This window comes from Pleurodeles waltl, chromosome 6 (assembly GCF_031143425.1).
Source record: "Pleurodeles waltl isolate 20211129_DDA chromosome 6, aPleWal1.hap1.20221129, whole genome shotgun sequence".
In the NCBI taxonomy this organism is placed as follows: domain Eukaryota; kingdom Metazoa; phylum Chordata; class Amphibia; order Caudata; family Salamandridae; genus Pleurodeles; species Pleurodeles waltl.
The window spans coordinates 964939164-964958495 of NC_090445.1; the positions used below are offsets into that span (position 1 = coordinate 964939164).

General features: G+C 45.9%; 1 protein-coding gene across 1 annotated transcript in view; it reads left to right on the plus strand.

Moving 5' to 3' along the window:
* Positions 1 to 18074, plus strand: part of LOC138300433 (uncharacterized) — a 109383-nt gene extending 91309 nt beyond the window's left edge. The window contains exons 10-11 of the mRNA XM_069239794.1: positions 2986 to 4386; positions 17478 to 18074. Coding sequence (XP_069095895.1) covers positions 2986 to 4386; positions 17478 to 17748 — 1672 coding nt within the window. The 3' untranslated portion in view covers positions 17749 to 18074. The remainder of the gene's footprint in view (positions 1 to 2985; positions 4387 to 17477) is intronic.
* Positions 18075 to 19332: the final 1258 nt, after the last annotated feature.

Sequence of the window (19332 nt, forward strand, 5' to 3'; positions counted from 1 at the left end):
GGATGCTAGTGCCTGAGTGGTCATAGTTCAGGTTTGGTCCTTTTCTAAGAAGGACCTAGTTAAACTAATGACCTAGTGCCTTTATAGCCTATGATGGTTTTAGGTACTGCTTTATTATGGTACAGTGGGACTCCCACTACAACAGGGAATGATTCAAGCATGTGAATCTATGAAGGATGCCAAAACTGGATAACTGCAGTTACAGGTAAGTAACTCATTTTCTTCTGGCAGGTCCCTGAGAGACCAGTTCGGGAGGAGTAGCCACGATTTTTAAGGTGTGTTGGGGTATCAAAAGCTTGCTGACAGGTTGAAGGAAGGAAACACCTTAGGTTTTTCACTGAGTGGGCCAACTGGTAATTCCTTTTCTGTGGTCTTATGCTGTTGTCCACCTGGCTCTGCTCCACCCTTTTTGCAGTCATTTGCTAACTTTGCTTCCTCTTGCCTTCTGATTCATCTTGGGTGACTAACATTTGGGCAGTGTGTGAATTGGCTATGTGTTCTAAGGAGTTATTAGGTTCACTTGAAGCCCTAGGTTTACAGCAGTTGGTCTCCGATCTATTCATACATTCAAACCTGTGCTTGACCTTTTTACCCCAGTAGGCCTTTATGTTGGACCGACCTTAAATTGGTGTCATCTTATGTTGGTTGGACAGTTGAAACACTTTCAGGTTCAATGGATAGTGTCAGCACCCTTTAGACCTTGGTCCAAGTTCTTCTCAGTTAATACTAACATCTCTGAACTGTTAATAGATGTAGATGCTAAGTTCCCAGTTGACAACCACTATAACACTCTGGTTTGGGTTACTAGTACCCTAGATAAAATAATGCCTCGGAAAAAGTTAAAATGTGCAAGAGGCCCTCTATTCTTTGGTACTGAGTCCCTGATGCATGCTACATTGTAAAGAAATGGCATAGGCACTTTCTGAGTGGAGGACAAGGAACATCTAAAGTCTGCATTAAATGCCTATTCAAAATGTGTGCATCCGACAAAGGAATACTATGCGAAGGCTATCTTAGACGCTCTTACCACCAAATAAAATCTGAAACCATCCATGACCTATCAGATCCAGAGAGCTGTAGACAGGATATTTGCAATTCTCTTCCAGGGGATCCTCATCAATAGTCAAACATTGAATATTCCCGCCCTCGTGTGGGGACCCTGAAGCATACATAAAATACACACATGTATAAGTATGAAATATATATACGAAAAATATAGCATTTTTAGTAGACCATTTTCATACCAAACTCATGTATACATTTGTACAACAGCAATGCAGACTATATTGATAAACAGGCTAAAATGCTTTATTTCTATGGAGTTTTTTTTTATTTTTTATTTTAAACACTCCCTTTCAAAATTAGAAGAAGAAACTTTCCAGAGCCCCATAGTTGGGCCTAGGGAAAGAAGCAGTAGCAACAGAAGTGAAAAAGGGAAAAAACTACATTGAAAACCAATGGAGCATTATTAGCCAATAGGCTGCATGCAGGTTAACACAGCAGAACCATAAAATTTGGCACCGTGCCTTTAAGACCCTGAGCACCTCCAGTATCCCACCATGCCTCAGGGGTGAAGGAGAGGTGACAGTTGGTTCAGTTAGGCCAGTACTTTTTTACGGCGACAACGCATCAAACAGATTAGAGAGATATGGTCTGTCCTGCACTTCTAGGAGACCTGCGTCCGGGGAGGAGGGTGGGTTGTTTATGATTTTGAGGATACCCCTGGAAGAGAACTAGGATTTACAGGTAAGTAACTTATCCTTCTCTTCCAGGGGGTCCTCATCAATAGTCAAACATTGAATAGATTAGCAAGCCCATCCCTTAACTCTGCGGACTGTCTAATAGGAGTGCAGGAAAAGATATACACCATGCAAACAAATTTCTCAGCAACGCTTGCCCCACTTGCCTCTGGCATCGGAGTCCAAACAGTAATGCCTAGTAACACACCCCTTTCCTAAATGTCCTTGACAAGCAGAGGACAAAGCATTGCAAATTGACATCATATTTGCAAACCCCCATTGGACATGGGGAATTTCTGTCCAAATAAATGACAGGATGCCACAAGGCCAGTACTGAGCCATACACTCCAGGACCATCACATGACTGACGCGCAGATTTGCTTAACAGTGAATGGTCATTCTCTGACCTTTCTAGATCTTTATGGTAATCAAAGTATCTCCCAGCATGGTCCATATTGGTGGTATGCTGTAACATCTGATTGGCTATGGTACTGAAGCTTGGACTAGAGGCTAGGGACCTTAATAGATTTTTCCATGAAGGTGCATGATTTGTTCTTGTAACTTATACCTTTCCCGCAAGCAAAACTCCTGTTGTCCTTCGGCTACCTATTTGCCATGTTCCAAACAGGAACCCACATTGCTTAGTTGTGAATGTTTGTTTATAAGCAAGGTCTGAAACATAACCTTGTCTATTGATGTTAAATTTCATGTGTTTTGATGCATATAATTAAGTATTGTTGATGAAGCAAGTAGGTGAAAGGGCAGTGACTGGATATTTGGCGTTCTTTGCTCTGGAGAGCAGAAAAATGAAGTGAGAGCGCAGTCTCACTCAAAACAGTACACTGATACTCCAGAGCATTGCGTTTCCTTAAAGTGACTGTCTAAATCCTCAGTTAAGCTTTTTTGTCTGTGCAGTGCATTGTTTTATGTTCTCTTAACTTATAAGGGTAAACGCTGCCCGTTTTGGCTGTATCTAAAGTTAGTTTAAAAGTACTGCAAAAAGTAAATGTCTTTCGAGTGGCTGTGTTTTAGTGCTGAGTATTCCTTTATTCTTGACAAAGGCATCGATAATCCATTGTTGGTGCATTAATGGCGATTTTGTGATGAACAGTGTATTGTCCCGGCTGAAAAACAATTAGACCCAGTTCAAGGTAGTTTCTCACAGCCATGCTGGTATTTACTAAATGCACTGTTCATATTTTCAACGAAATTGTTTAGCTTTACCATAATTTTGTATTTGTAACAGGGCTGAATGGAGTGAAAGACCCTATCCTGGTGGACAACCATGGGGTGACTTCCAAGGGCAGCGAGAGCTTGGCCATGGAGCTGCAGTAAACCCATTCCAGGATGCTCAAGTCCAGTACAGTTTAAATGAGAAGATGCGTATGGAAGGATATGAAGTCTTTAATAGGCCCGATCATAGACAACAAACTGTTCACGGGCGCTTGTCTAATGATGACCTAGCATCAAAGCGGAATTTTGTGGAGGAAGATTTTCATAGGCCTGGACAAAGACCTGGGCCATTTCCTGATGAACGTTACGATTATGAAAGTGGAAGGAATCTTGAAATGTACAACAGCCAACATTTTCCCAGACAACCTTATGACAGCAGGGCCTTTGAAGAGCTAAAAGGCCAAAAAACGATGGAGGAGAAACCTTTTCATGGCAGCAGGCCTGAGCAAAGAGCAAGACCTTTCCCTCTTGAAAATCGGGATTTTCGCGAAGGTGGCAGTCAGGATGCGTTTGCTATGTCACAGGGACAAAGACAACATTATGGCTATCCAGGCCATGATGATTTCAAAGCACAAGGCCAACCAGATGAAAATGATTTCCTTGACAGACCAGGACAAAGATTCAGACCTCCAATTGAAGGGGACTCGCGTGGATTTCCAGCAGAACGGGTACGTAATGTTTTTGACAGTACACCAGGACAAAGGCCAAAACCTCTAATGAATGATCTTCAAGCAGAAAGAGAGGCCGATGATGGGAATAGAGTAAGGTCTTTTCTTGGTCGAGATTCTCGTATTTCAAGCATGGATGCACAGACTGAAGAAGGTGAATTTTCAAACTATGGCCCTGGTCAAGGATTAAGGCGTTATGGTGGGCCTCAAGGTCGTCCTTTTGAAGCAGTGCAAGCAGAAGAGGATTTCTCAAAAAGAGGTTACCAGCGCAGAGAGCCACCTTATGGCCATTCATCATCCCATGGTTACCAGAATGATGGACCCATGGAAGATAATTTTTATTCAGATCGCAATTTTGGTCAAAGACCATTTCATGGTCCTCAGTCGCGTGATTTAGAAATGGACTTGCAGATGGGGAACCGTGATGTTTCTTACAATGAAAATAAACTAAGAATGCGACTTCCTCCCGATAGTCGTACACCACATTTTAAAATGCCATCTGAGGTCGAAGATGCAGATTTAATTAGCAGTGGTCTTGCAAGACGAGGAAAATCTTTTCAAGACTTTGCTACTCGTGATCTAAACCCAGAAGAGGGTGGTTTTTCTAATAACGGGCCTGGTCAGAGGCAAATATCTTTATATGACAATCCGAGGGAAATGCAGGATCGTGGGTATACCAGACCAGGACCAAGAGCTTTTGAAGGCCAGTCACAAAGCAGTTTTCCACCTGATCAGTATTCAGAAAGGTAAGTGTAATGTATTGACCTCTCAGAGTATGCCTTATGTAAATCATATTCTGACTTGTTGAAGTTTTGTGAGCAATCAAACCATTTGGATTGTGCTAACGGTACTAATTTGCAGCCATTGAGCATATTAATATTCCGCATTATCATTAATTTGGCTTTGTGGGTTGCATGTGAATTGTATGACGTTGACATTTCATTTTTTTGTTAATGTGCCTGCATGTTAGGGAAATGTTTGTAGCATGTTGCTGTAAATAGACATGATCTGTATAGTCCTGCCATCTAGTGTTTGGTTCATATGTTTGGACGTTGCTTTTCTTCAAGTCTTTCGAGTTACAATGAACAGGGTGACTCCTCCCTTCGCAGGTAATGCACATAGGCACTGACCATGTCAAATTGTTGTGTGTTTTTTTTTTTTTTGTTTTTTTTTAAACCCACCCTCCATCTTGTAACAAGAGTTTGCCAACTTACCTTTTTTGTGTAGCCCAACCTGCTGTTTTGACTTTGATTTCAGTAGAAATAATTCTACACACCCACACCCTAAATCCTCAAAGTACTTCTGTAGAAAATGTACCCAGAGTGATACAAAGAACGCCTTTGTTCTCCGTGCAAAATTATTTTGGACCAACCACCACGAGGTGTTACCTCTGCTGGTCTCACCAGCCACAACAGAACTACACTAGAGGTCTATTTCCCATTCAAAAGATTATTTTTTGGGGTGGGGGTGGTAATGGTTGTAAAGAAAGTGGGCACATGAAAGGACGCAGGGGCAAGCCTCTGACATATCCTCAGGAAACACTCCAGCAGCTGCCCAGTCTGCCGACTATTTGCACTTCAGACTCCGACCCGAACAACAAGAAGCAGCCACTGCTTTTGAGGAACAGCTGACTTTAAAACCTTCCCAGCTCCTAAGCACAAGCGCTGCAAGAATATGGGCACATCTGCATCTCCCACACCACTTCCCTACACATCTGAGGGTTCTATCCATTTCTTACACCATCTGCTGCCCTCTGGATAGACCAACACTACATTACAAGGGGTTAACACTAGTGTCCTGGGTAGGCACCATGTGTTACCCTATCCTGGGTTTTAGACCTGAGGTCCATCAGCATCTGCTCAACCTGTCCTTCGATGGCATACACCTTTGGCCTGCAGGTTGACTAGATGCTAGAGAAAATAGACGATACCGACAATGCGAATGCCATGTGCTCCTTGCAAACACGAACCCCTAGGACGTCTTTTGGAGGCATCCATATAGAGCAGGCTGCAATGCCACCTTCCCAGAACCTACTTGCCTGTCAACTGCAGTTACCATATGGGTACTCCTAGATTGTCCACAGAGGCAGGAGAGGAGGGTAAAGGAGATTCAGGTTACGAGGCCTAGTATCCAAGCAGGGACCCAGCAGCAGGGTCACCACAAACTGCCTCAAGCTCTTGGGATTGACCTTGCTCTCAAAGCCTTCCTTCCAGTTGTTCACCACAAGGCAATCCTAGTCAGGACCTGCGTTTGGTCCTGGGCTCAGCAGCCATCTAGGGAAACCCACCAAACCCAGACATTTCTGAAAACTAGATACCCGAGGGAGTCCAGGGAGGTATGACTTGAGTTTATTTCCCTCAATGTTTTCTTACCTGGAATCCTCAGCCAACTTCAAATTTAGCTTAAAAAAAAAAAAAAATCCCACATTTCTGTGTGGGATCACCGCACCAGGACAAACTTCCTACCACCCAACGTTCCCCTCAGTCTCCCGGTAAAAAATTAAACCTCACTTGCATAGGTGGGCTAAGGGGGTGTGACAGGGAAGAGCCAAAAACATATCCAAATTGAGGGGGAACCAAAGCGGGTCCAAAGGGTAGTTTGGGGGGGGGGGGGGGGGCATATTTAGGCTGGCAAGTGGTGCGGAATTTTTATTGTTGTAGATAAGACAATGCTGGGTGGTAGGAATTTTGTGGATTCATGCAGATTCTGGAAGGTTCCACCACAGAAATGTAGGAAAAATGTGTGATTTCCAGCAAAGTTGGAGGTTTGCAGGACATTGTTAAGAAAATGGTGTGGGATGCATGTGACGCATACCACCCTGCAATCACCCAGATGTTTAGTTTTCAGATGTGCTAGGGCTTGTGGATTTTTCTACATGGCAGTGTCCAAAGTGCAGCCCACAACATTCCAAGTGGGACAAATTTGAGTTAGCCAAGCTCTCACGGCACAAATGTAAAACTAAACCCAAAATAATCAAATGTCCTCTTGCTTGCCATGGAATAAGATATTTTAGTGTGCGGGGGGGAGAGCTGAAAGACTGTTACCCCTTTCAGTTGGGGTGGGAGCATAACCAGGCCCATACTGGTTGGTAGCCAACACCCTGCAATTTTTTTTTTTTTTTCTTTTTTTTTTTTACTTCCCTCGCATCTAGTAGATCAAATAGTGAATGCTGTAGGGGGAGACTAAATCATAAACAGGCATTCGAAAGGGAATGCCTGGTCGATTAAACTGTTAAGGGCAATGTGCATATGCTTTTCCATTGATTCACCGAAATCCAAGAGTGCTGAATAAATTCATGCAATCCATGTGACACTCATTCGCATCACCTTGCCCTGGACCAGACAGATGTACTTTTCTGAGGTACTGGAGGCATCCAAGGGTCCAATTGTTTCCCTGACTGAGGGCATTGCCAGCGGTCTTAAACATGCAGAACAGGAGGGTATGTTGCCACACTCTGCCTGGCCGCATGGCTCCAGAGAACCTTACACATTTAAGGATTTTTCCCGCCCCACAACAGAAAATCCTTAAGCCAAAGGGATCAGATACATTCAATGGTGTGAAGACCACAAGAAGGCAGTCATTGACTGACCACAACATAGAACTTTTATACCTCACTCGTTTAATGGACATCGACTTGACGTACATACCATTCAATGTACACTTAGTAGCGATAGTTGCTTGCACCTGTGAAACAATGGGAATTGGGGCGGGCAAAACTGTTCCTAGAGGGGTCAAAAAGAGTAGCTCCACCACTGTTGTGGAATTTAAACATAATGTTTGTGTAGCTAATGACTGGACCCTTTCAAGCTGGTGCACAAGGTAGAGCGAAGTTACCTCACTCTCAATGGTGATCTCATTGTTACATAGGGTGAGCCAGCACCACCCAAGAACTCTATCTTCAGATCCATGAGGACAAGGTGGTACTAAAGACATTTCCCAGTTACTAACAAAGGTGGTGTCACAACTTCATGTCTGCCAGAGTGTCCAGGTGCCTGGCTTCTTTCAGAACCCAAAGACCCAGGCTGAGAGGAAGCTCCACACCTTAGACGTGTGAAGTGCTGTAATGTACCACCTGTAGGAGGCACAAACTCCAAGGAAGGGATACCAACTCTGACTCCTTTGCAAGAGCAGGCAAGGGCATACCAGTCATGAATGGAACCATTGGATGAAGGATAGTAAAGACTATCAAGCCCTGCTCACAGACAGCAGGGAATTGTTTACCTGCACACTCTCCAGGAAGTAGGGGCTAAAACACTATTTTGTGGGTATCCAGATAAAACACAAGTGAAACAGAAAATACCGAGAGGGGTCACTCAATCTTGTGACTCTGAAAACACTTCTTCGAAGAAAAACTTGTAACACTCAGAGCCCAACACTAGATGATGGCATGTGTAGCTGCAGATACACATTATGCATTGCTTCTGCCAGCTAATCTGTTTCTTCGAAGAAGTCTTTTTGGAGTCAGAAGATCAAGTGACACCTCTCGGTCATTCGTCATTCTGCACATGGGCATAGACTCACTGTTTGTTTTCTTTCTGCTGTCGGGTTTGGACGTGTTTGATCTTGCTCCAAGATTTTGATTTGGAAACCTTAGATAACTTTCTTTGACAGTCTGTATTGTTTCGATCGTGATTTTCATCTATAGTCGAGTGATAGTATCATTGAAAACCATTGATCGCCCTTTTGGGAGTGAGCGCCCATGTCGGGCCTGTTTGGTACTACTGCATCGAAGCCTGATGGATCGGACTCCAGATTCCGTCCTCGCTGCCACGCGAAATTTCCATGCTCCGATCAACACCTGGTATGTAATCTGTGCTGGTCTCCCAATCCCCAAGAAGAGGATTGTTAAGTCTGTCCTTTGTTCTGATCCAAGAAGACGCTACGTGTCCGCAAAGCCAAGAGATTGGAGATGACGTCAAAGTACCGAGTATATTGACACACTTGAGGTAGAACAGGAGCAGACAACAGTTTCCATTCAGGACACATACTCCGAAGAAGACTCTGAGGAAGATAGCCAAATCATCACTACTGGCCACGCTACGAGTACATCTGCCCTAACGCCCACTCCAAAAAAGTCTATCCAAGGCCTTGGATGCACCACTACCAGAGAGCCATGGTTAGACCTGTAAGAAAATTCTCAGCGACCGACCTTTGGTGGCGAAAAAGGCTACACCTACTTTGATACCAGAGTTGAGCAAAAGCTCAACTTCGGAACAGAGTCTGTGTCCACACTCTGAGGAGTCAAAACCTCGACGTCCTGCCTCTGAGCCGAAACAAGCTGTATTTTCGGTCCAGAAAAAAACTGCAAACTTCAAAGCCGAAAAAGTATTCCTACACAGAGGAACAAGGACTTTGAGCCATCTAAAGCAGAGCTCCAAGCCATATGATGAACTGTCCTCTAAATCATCGAAACCATCAGAATATATTTCTGAGGACCCTGAAATTCAACCCATTCTCAATCAAGGATGAGACCATCAAGGATCCATATCCATAGAGGCTGGCAGAATCATTACAGCACCTCCTCTACAGACTAAAAAAGTTGACTTTTCAGGAACATCTAGATACTGCTCCACCACCAGCAAAACTGGAGAAGCCATTACCTCGGCATACTTCTTAACCCCCCCCCCCACCCCCACCCCCTTCCATTCACCACAACTTTATTTCACCACCACTAGCCCCCATCACCTTTGCCTTCACTAACTTACTTGAACTTATTCTCATGGTGGGACGGTTGATCCTTGGGATCTGTATGATCCAGTTCCCATACCTACTAATGAGACACTTATATCCTTCCGAACCTTCCCCACCAGAAGACACTACTGCATACACGCAGGTCATTTCTAGGGCAGCAGCGTACCATGGGGTACTTTTGCACAGTGTACCTTTTTGGAAGAGGATTTCCTTTTTAATACATTATCCTCCACGCACTCGCGTTACCAGTGCCTCCCAATCCAATGAGCCGGTTAAAGCTAGAGTCTGAGACCCTGCAACTACAAACCCTGCTTACATTACCCATCAGGTACCTCCAGACTCAGTGGTTGTCCGTGCCGCCAGCAAAAGGTGTGTAGGAAGTTGGCTCTGTATGTGCTATTTCAAAGTAAGGAATAGCATGCACAGAGTCCAAGGGTTCCCCTTAGAGGTAAAATAGTGGTAAAAATAGATAATACTAATGCTCTATTTTGTGGTAGTGTGGTCGAGCAGTAGGCTTATCCAAGGAGTAGTGTTAAGCATTTGTTGCACATACACATAGACAATAAATGAGGTACACACACTCAGAGACAAATCCAGCCAATAGGTTTTTGTATAGAAAAATATCTTTTCTTAGTTTATTTTAAGAACCACAGGTTCAAATTCTACATGTAATATCTCATTCGAAAGGTATTGCAGGTAAGTACTTTAGGAACTTCAAATCATCAAAATTGCATGTATACTTTTCAAGTTATTCACAAATAGCTGTTTTAAAAGTGGACACTTAGTGCAATTTTCACAGTTCCTAGGGGAGGTAAGTATTTGTTAGGTTAACCAGGTAAGTAAGACACTTACAGGGCTCAGTTCTTGGTCCAAGGTAGCCCACCGTTGGGGGTTCAGAGCAACCCCAAAGTCACCACACCAGCAGCTCAGGGCCGGTCAGGTGCAGAGTTCAAAGTGGTGCCCAAAACACATAGGCTAGAATGGAGAGAAGGGGGTGCCCCGGTTCCGGTCTGCTTGCAGGTAAGTACCCGCGTCTTCGGAGGGCAGACCAGGGGGGTTTTGTAGGGCACCGGGGGGGACACAAGTCCACACAGAAATTTCACCCTCAGCAGCGCGGGGGCGGCCGGGTGCAGTGTAGGAACAGGCGTCGGGTTCGCAAAGTTAGTCTATGAGAGATCTCGGGATCTCTTCAGCGCTGCAGGCAGGCAAGGGGGGGGGTTCCTCGGGGAAACCTCCACTTGGGCAAGGGAGAGGGACTCCTGGGGGTCACTTCTCCAGTGAAAGTCCGGTCCTTCAGGTCCTGGGGGCTGCGGGTGCAGGGTCTCTCCCAGGCGTCGGGACTTTAGGTTCAAAGAGTTGCGGTCAGGGGAAGCCTCGGGATTCCCTCTGCAGGCGGCGCTGTGGGGGCTCAGGGGGGACAGGTTTTGGTACTCACAGTATCAGAGTAGTCCTGGGGTCCCTCCTGAGGTGTTGGATCGCCACCAGCCGAGTCGGGGTCACCGGGTGCAGTGTTGCAAGTCTCACGCTTCTTGCGGGGAGCTTGCAGGGTTCTTTAAAGCTGCTGGAAACAAAGTTGCAGCTTTTCTTGGAGCAGGTCCGCTGTCCTCGGGAGTTTCTTGTCTTTTCGAAGCAGGGGCAGTCCTCAGAGGATGTCGAGGTCGCTGGTCCCTTCGGAAGGCGTCGCTGGAGCAGGATCTTTGGAAGGCAGGAGACAGGCCGGTGAGTTTCTGGAGCCAAGGCAGTTGTCGTCTTCTGGTCTTCCGCTGCAGGGGTTTTCAGCTAGGCAGTCCTTCTTCTGGTAGTTGCAGGAATCTAATCTTCTAGGGTTCAGGGTAGCCCTTAAATACTAAATTTAAGGGCGTGTTTAGGTCTGGGGGGTTAGTAGCCAATGGCTACTAGCCCTGAGGGTGGGTACACCCTCTTTGTGCCTCCTCCCAAGGGGAGGGGGTCACAATCCTAACCCTATTGGGGGAATCCTCCATCTGCAAGATGGAGGATTTCTAAAAGTTAGAGTCACTTCAGCTCAGGACACCTTAGGGGCTGTCCTGACTGGCCAGTGACTCCTCCTTGTTATTCTCATTATTTTCTCCGGCCTTGCCGCCAAAAGTGGGGCCTGGCCGGAGGGGGCGGGCAACTCCACTAGCTGGAGTGTCCTGCTGGTTTGGCACAAAGGAGGTGAGCCTTTGAGGCTCACCGCCAGGTGTGACAATTCCTGCCTGGGAGAGGTGTTAGCATCTCCACCCAGTGCAGGCTTTGTTACTGGCCTCAGAGTGACAAAGGCACTCTCCCCATGGGGCCAGCAACATGTCTCGGTTTGTGGCAGGCTGCTAAAACTAGTCAGCCTACACAGATAGTCGGTTAAGTTTCAGGGGGCACCTCTAAGGTGCCCTCTGTGGTGTATTTTACAATAAAATGTACACTGGCATCAGTGTGCATTTATTGTGCTGAGAAGTTTGATACCAAACTTCCCAGTTTTCAGTGTAGCCATTATGGTGCTGTGGAGTTCGTGTTTGACAGACTCCCAGACCATATACTCTTATGGCTACCCTGCACTTACAATGTCTAAGGTTTTGTTTAGACACTGTAGGGGTACCCTGCTCATGCACTGGTACCCTCACCTATGGTATAGTGCACCCTGCCTTAGGGCTGTAAGGCCTGCTAGAGGGGTGTCTTACCTATACTGCATAGGCAGTGAGAGGCTGGCATGGCACCCTGAGGGGAGTGCCATGTCGACTTACTCGTTTTGTTCTCACTAGCACACACAAGCTGGTAAGCAGTGTGTCTGTGCTGAGTGAGAGGTCTCCAGGGTGGCATAAGACATGCTGCAGCCCTTAGAGACCTTCCTTGGCATCAGGGCCCTTGGTACTAGAAGTACCAGTTACAAGGGACTTATCTGGATGCCAGGGTCTGCCAATTGTGGATACAACAGTACAGGTTAGGGAAAGAACACTGGTGCTGGGGCCTGGTTAGCAGTCCTCAGCACACTTTCAATTGTAAACATAGCATCAGCAAAGGCAAAAAGTCAGGGGGCAACCATGCCAAGGAGGCATTTCCTTACAAGGTGCAATAGTCAATTGTCGGGGATGCCCCTTCCCCTTGACAAAGTAGGAAATTTGATGCTGCTGGCAAGAGGGTAGCTACATAAGCAGCTAACCAATGGTGAATTGCAAACTCACAAGCCTTGCTCGCAAAGTATGATAGAGCTCACTGGGACGAGATGCAGGAGCTATTACAACACCTGCCAAAGAGCATCAAAAAAGAGCTCAAATTGTTGAAGGTCAGGCCACAAGTAATAACCAGATACGGTCTGCCCTTGGTGCTGCAGATAAAGCAGCTAGAAGTGTAAATAGTACTGTAACCATACAGACATGGATTCAAACAAGAAATACAGGAGGCAGGACTGAATATGCCCTTAGATTAAAAAAAACAAAATAATAATAAATTTAAAACCTGTTTGGTCCTGAGGTTGACGCCACAATAGAAAAACTCAGGAACGACTCGGACACAGCTAAAGCAATGGGAGCCTTATACACAACACCTTACAGAGGCTCCTTTCATAAGCAGCAATTTAGAGGAAGATTCAAGCCCCCTGCGGAGGTGTAGGAAGTTGGCTCTGTATGCACTATTTCAAAGTAAGGAATAGTATGCACACAGTCCAAGGGTTCCCCTTAGAGGTAAGATAGTGGCAAAAAGAGATAATACTAATGCTCTATTTTGTGGTAGTGTGGTCGAGCAGTAGGCTTATCAAAGGAGTAGTGTTAAGCATTTGTTGTACATACACACAGGCAATAAATGAGGAACACACACTCAGAGACAAATCCAGCCAATAGGTTTTGTTATAGAAAAATATATTTTCTTAGTTTATTTTAAGAACCACAGGTTCAAATTCTACATGTAATATCTTTTTTGAAAGGTATTGCAGGTAAGTACTTTAGGAACTTTGAATCATTTCATTAGCATGTATACTTTTTACATAAAACACAATAAGCTGTTTTAAAAGTGGACACAGTGCAATTTTCACAGTTCCTGGGGGAGGTAAAGTAATGTTAGTTTTCACAGGTAAGTAAGTCACTTACAGGTTTCAGTTCTTGGTCCAAGGTAGCCCACCGTTGGGGGTTCAGAGCAACCCCAAAGTTATCACACCAGCAGCTCAGGGCCGGTCAGGTGCAAAGGTCAAAGAGGTGCCCAAAACACATAGGCTTCAATGGAGAGAAGGGGGTGCCCCGGTTCCAGTCTGCCAGCGGGTAAGTACCCGCGTCTTCGGAGGGCAGACCAGGGGGGTTTTGTAGGGCACCGGGGGGGACACAAGTCAGCACAAAAAGTACACCCTCAGCAGCGCGGGGGCGGCCGGGTGCAGTGTGCAAAAATGCGTCGGGTTTGTAATGGTTTCCTATGAGAGATCAAGGGATCTCTTCAGCGTTGCAGGCAGGCAAGGGGGGAGCTCCTCTGGGTAGCCACCACCTGGGCAAGGGAGAGGGCCTCCTGGGGGTCACTCCTGCACAGGAGTTCTGTTTCTTTAGGCGCTGGGGGCTGCGGGTGCAGGGTCTTTTCCAGCCGTTGGGAAATGGAGTTCAGGCAGTCGCGGTCAGGGGGAGCCTCGGGATTCCCTCTGCAGGCGTCGCTGTGGGGGCTCAGGGGGGACAACTTTGGTTACTCAGTCGTAGAGTCGCCGGAGGGTCCTCCCTGAAGCATTGTTTCTCCACCAGTCGAGTCGGGGTCGCCGGGTGCAGTGTTGCAAGTCTCACGCTTCTTGCGGGGAGTTGCAGGGGTCTTTAAATCTGCTACTTGAAACAAAGTTGCAGTTCTTTTGGAGCAGTGCCGCTGTCCTCGGGAGTTTCTAGTCTTTCTTGAAGCGGGGCAGTCCTCAGAGGATTCAGAGTTCGCTGGTCCCTTGGAAAGCGTCGCTGGAGCAGGTTTCTTTGGAAGGCAGGAGACAGGCCGGTAAGTCTGGAGCCAAAGCAGTTGGTGTCTTCTGTTTTTCCTCTGCAGGGGTTTTTCAGCTCAGCAGTCCTTCTTCTTCAGGTAAGTTGCAGGAATCTAAATTCTTAGGTTCAGGGGAGCCCTTAAATACTAAATTTAAGGGCGTGTTTAGGTCTGGGGGGTTAGTAGCCAATGGCTACTAGCCCTGAGGGTGAGTACACCCTCTTTGTGCCTTCTCCCAAGGGGAGGGGGTCACATCCCTAATCCTATTGGGGGAATCCTCCATCTGCAAGATGGAGGATTTCTAAAAGTTAGTCAGCTCAGGACACCTTAGGGGCTGTCCTGACTGGCCAGTGACTCCTCCTTGTTTTCTTTGTTTCCTCCGGCCTTGCTGCCAAAAGTGGGGCCGTGGCCGGAGGGGGCGGGCAACTCCACTAGCTGGAGTGTCCTGCAGTGCTGTGACAAAGGGGTGAGCCTTTGATGCTCACCGCCAGGTGTTACAGCTCCTGCCTGGGGGAGGTGTTAGCATCTCCACCCAGTGCAGGCTTTGTTACTGGCCTCAGAGTGACAAAGGCACTCTCCCCATGGGGCCCGCAACATGTCTCTAGTGTGGCAGGCTGCTGGAACCAGTCAGCCTACACAGATAGTCGGTTAAGGTTTCAGGGGGCACCTCTAAGGTGCCCTCTGGGGTGTAGTTTACAATAAAATGTACACTGGCATCAGTGTGCATTTATTGTGCTGAGAAGTTTGATACCAAACTTCCCAGTTTTCAGTGTAGCCATTATGGTGCTGTGGAGTTCGTGTAAAACAGACTCCCAGACCATATACTCTTATGGCTACCCTGCACTTACAATGTCTAAGGTATTGCTTAGACACTGTAGGGGCACAGTGCTCATGCACTGGTGCCCTCGCCTATGGTATAGTGCACCCTGCCTTAGGGCTGTAAGGCCTACTAGAGGGGTGACTTATCTATACCTGCATAGTCAGTGAGAGGCTGGCATGGCACCCTGAGGGGAGTGCCATGTCGACTTACTCATTTTGTTCTCACCAGCACACAAGCTGGCAAGCAGTGTGTCTGCTGAGTGAGGGGTCTCCAGGGTGGCATAAGACATGCTGCAGCCCTTAGAGACCTTCCTTGGCATCAGGGCCCTTGGTACCAGGGGTACCACTTACAAGGGACTTATCTGGATGCCAGGGTGTGCCAATTGTGGAATCAAAAGTACAGGTTAGGGAAAGAACACTGGTGCTGGGGCCTGGTTAGCAGGCCTCAGCACACTTTCAATTCAAAACACAGCGACCCTGTTCACCAAAGACTGCAACTTTGTTTCCAAAGAAGCAACTTCAAGACAACAGCGTTTCCCGCCAGAAGCGTGAGACTTGCATCTCTGCACCCAACGCCCCCGGCTCGACTTGTGGAGAACAAACACTTCAGGGAGGACTCCCCGGCGACTCCAAGACTGTGAGTAACCAAAGTTGTCCCCCCTGAGCCCCCACAGCGACGCCTACAGAGGGAATCCCGAGGCTCCCCCTGACCACGACTGCCTGCCTCTCAGATCCCGACGCCTGGAAAAGACCCTGCACAAGCAGCCCCCAGGAACTGAAGGATCGGAACTCCAGTGCAGGAGTGACCCCCCAGGAGGCCCTCTCCCTTGCCCAGGTGGTGGCTACCCCGAGGAGGCCTTCCCCCCCTCCCCCCTTGCCTGCCTGCATCACTGAAGAGACCCCTTGGTCTCCCATTGACTCCAATTGAAAACCAGATGTGTGTTTGCACAGTGCACCCGGGACCCCCGTGCTGCTGAGGGTGTACTTTCTGTGCTAACTTGTGTTCCCCCCCCGGTGCCCTACAAAACCCCCCCTGGGCTGCCCTCCGAAGAGGGTGTACTTTCTGTGCCAACTTGTGTCGTCCCGCACCCCCCCCCCCCCCCCCCCCCCCCCCACGCGGGTACTTACCTGCTGGCAGACTGGGACCGGGGCACCCCCTTCTCCATTGAAGCCTATGTGTTTTGGGCACCACTTTTGAACTCTGCACCTGACCGGCCCTGAGCTGCTGGTGTGGTGACTTTGGGGTTGCTCTGAACCCCCAACGGTGGGCTGCCTTGGACCCAAACTTGAACCCCGTAGGTGGTTTACTTACCTGCAAGAACTAACAATTACTTACCTCCCCTAGGAACTGTGAAAATTGCACTGTCTAGTTTTTAAAATAACTATGTGTTTTATTTGAAAAGTATATATGCTATTGTGATTATTCAAAGTTCCTAAAGTACTTACCTGCAATACCTTTCATGCAAAGTATTACATGTAGAATTTGAACCTGTGGTTCTTAAAATAAACTAAGAAAGTATATATTTCTATACAAAAACAAAAACCTATTGGCCTGGATTTGTCTCAGTGTGTGTTCCTCATTTATTGCCTGTGTATGTACAGAAAATGCTTAACACTACTCCTTTGATAAGCCTACTGCTTGACCACACTACCACAAAATAGAGCATTAGTATTATCTTTTTGCCACTATCTTACCTCTAAGGGGAACCCTTGGACTCTGTGCATACTATTCCTTACTTTGAAATAGTGCATACAGAGCCAACTTCCTACAGCAACATAAGGTTTTCTTAGCCTCTGAGCAGGCTTTCTCAAAGCATACCTCTACAACAGCTGATTACAGGAATGTCCTTGTCCATTATGCAAAAATATTTAAATACACATTTTGAGTTATAAAGGACACAAGAGATTCCCCAACGTTTTAGGTCCACATTCATTGAGACAGTTGGTTTTACCCCCAAATAAAACTTTTCTATAGAGCCATCCGCCCAACACACAGAGGATCCAAACAAGGTAGGAGTAATGCACCTCTGCACTGTTTGTCCATCACCAACCCAGTCCAGAATCCTTTTGTATAGGGCTCACTATGGCATACCGGTTAAAAAGTGGGCTGACAGTATTACATCAGGTTCTCATCGAACCACAAAACATCCATTGAAATAGGTGGTTCATTTGATACAAAAGCACACTACGTTATCGGAACAGGATATGCAACTTTTCTCTGTAGTGTCCTTTGTTGATCATTGAAAAGTAAAAATTTACAATGGGGATGTGTAACTTGTGAGATTGTTCATTGCTTGGAATTTAATGGTCAGGGGTTTACACCATTTTTTAAATTGGTTGTGAATCATTTAGTGTACAGTGACTTGCAGATATTGATTTTTGTATTGTAACTTTCTTTTAACAGTGGGCCAGGCTATCCTGCGTCAAGTAAAAGGATGCGTCTTTCTGATGAGCTAAGTCAAGGAGACCGATTTGCCCCCTATGGTTCACAAGGTCAGCCAATGGGACCAACAGAAAACCAAAGACGCTATGAACGGCCACTATTTGACAGACCCAACGAAAGCGCATCTGCACCATTTAATTACAGTCATGGTGTGGCTGAAAGACAAAAATTTACAACTGAAGTAAACTTGCGGGAGCGTCCTGGCTTGCTGCGGAAGAGTAGATTCAATTGAAATTTGGCAATTTACTGTGCTTAAACTGTAACTTCCACATTTTACCTTTTCAGAAATGTACTTTAATAGAAGACCTTTGTTCATATTGTCAGAATACATCTAACTGTTGGTGTTAAGCTCCTAAAAATTGTAGAATGTCCACTACAATTGTACACTCACACATTCGTGGATTGCAACAAATTAAACATTGGTGCAAAACTTTATTTTGTTAGTTTAAGATTTCTGCTATACAAAGCATAGCTGTTGTGGTTGTTTTTGTTTGCCTTTCTGATACTATTACTTTTTTTTTTACAAAAATTTCTGAATAAACTCATTCTGTGGATTTATTTTCTTGTGGATTTATTTGACTTTCTCATACTTGCTTTACCACAAACATTTGTGCTAAATACTGTTTGTCAACATGAGCTGCTATATGTGCTAGAACACAGTAGATAAATCATTAAGGTCTCTCACTCATCAAGACCAGCTGGTAAAGATTGGCAATTGCATATTGAGTGCCTTACCATTGACTTGTGGTGTCCCCTTGAGTTTTGTATTAGTACCACCATTGTATAAGCGTCAACTCTACTAGTAAGATCGTTAGTCACTATTACAAGTATGATCCAGATTCCCCCTCCACAAGTTTTGTGAACTTTCCTTCAACATATCTTCCACTCAAGATTCTTTTGCTGGTGAAAATCCTGCAATGGATGATAACTTACTCAAATTAAAGCCTCAAACCAAAGTGCCCTTATCACCCCAAAGCTTAAACAATTTTGGTCCTGCATTGTTCCATATTTTTGGATACTTATAATTAGTTTCCTAATAGTTAGAAAATCTTAATAGGCTAGACTGGATCTTGAGAACTTCAACAGATGTGCTCATGCATGCTGGTAGATGTCAACATGTGGCTCTGTTATTTCTACCACCCTGGAAGTGACAGTGGATTATTAGTGTCACCCCCTGCTCCATAAAGCAAGTTCCTTTAATTCTTTGCTTTCCTGAGTGGACCTGTAGCTTCCTCTAAACCTTGGGGTTCTTCAGGTAATTTCCTAATGCAATTTAGTATGGTGGGTGTAGGAAGCTGGCCTGGTGGGTACCCAAGGTACTTACACCATATACCAGGTATCCCCTCTTAGTGAAGTGTAGACAGTATATAGGAGACATGCAAAGCTCATGCAATACCACTGTAGTCGCATAGCACTTACACAAAAGAAAACACTGTTTCAAAAATAAAGGTACTTAATTTTTTGGCACAAATTATCACAAATCACTAGACAGATGACCCACCCTTCAGAGGCAAGTATTACACTTCATATATGCACTTCCAATCGGGTAGAGAAATGGTTAGTGACCCTAGGGAGAGCACAAATCATAAATTTAAAAAAAAAAAAAGGAACGCAAATAAGGTAACTCCACCTAGGTAAGTAAGCGGTGTGGAGGGGAGCTTTGGGTATTATAAAACCACAAAAGTAAGTACCACAGTAAGCCTCCCCTCCGCCCAACCTGGAAGGCAGGAGTAAAATATTGGATTTTCCCCAAACCACCCTGTTGGCCCTTTTTGCAGGGTTATCCCCAAACTTTTTGCTTTCTTCCTCCTATTTT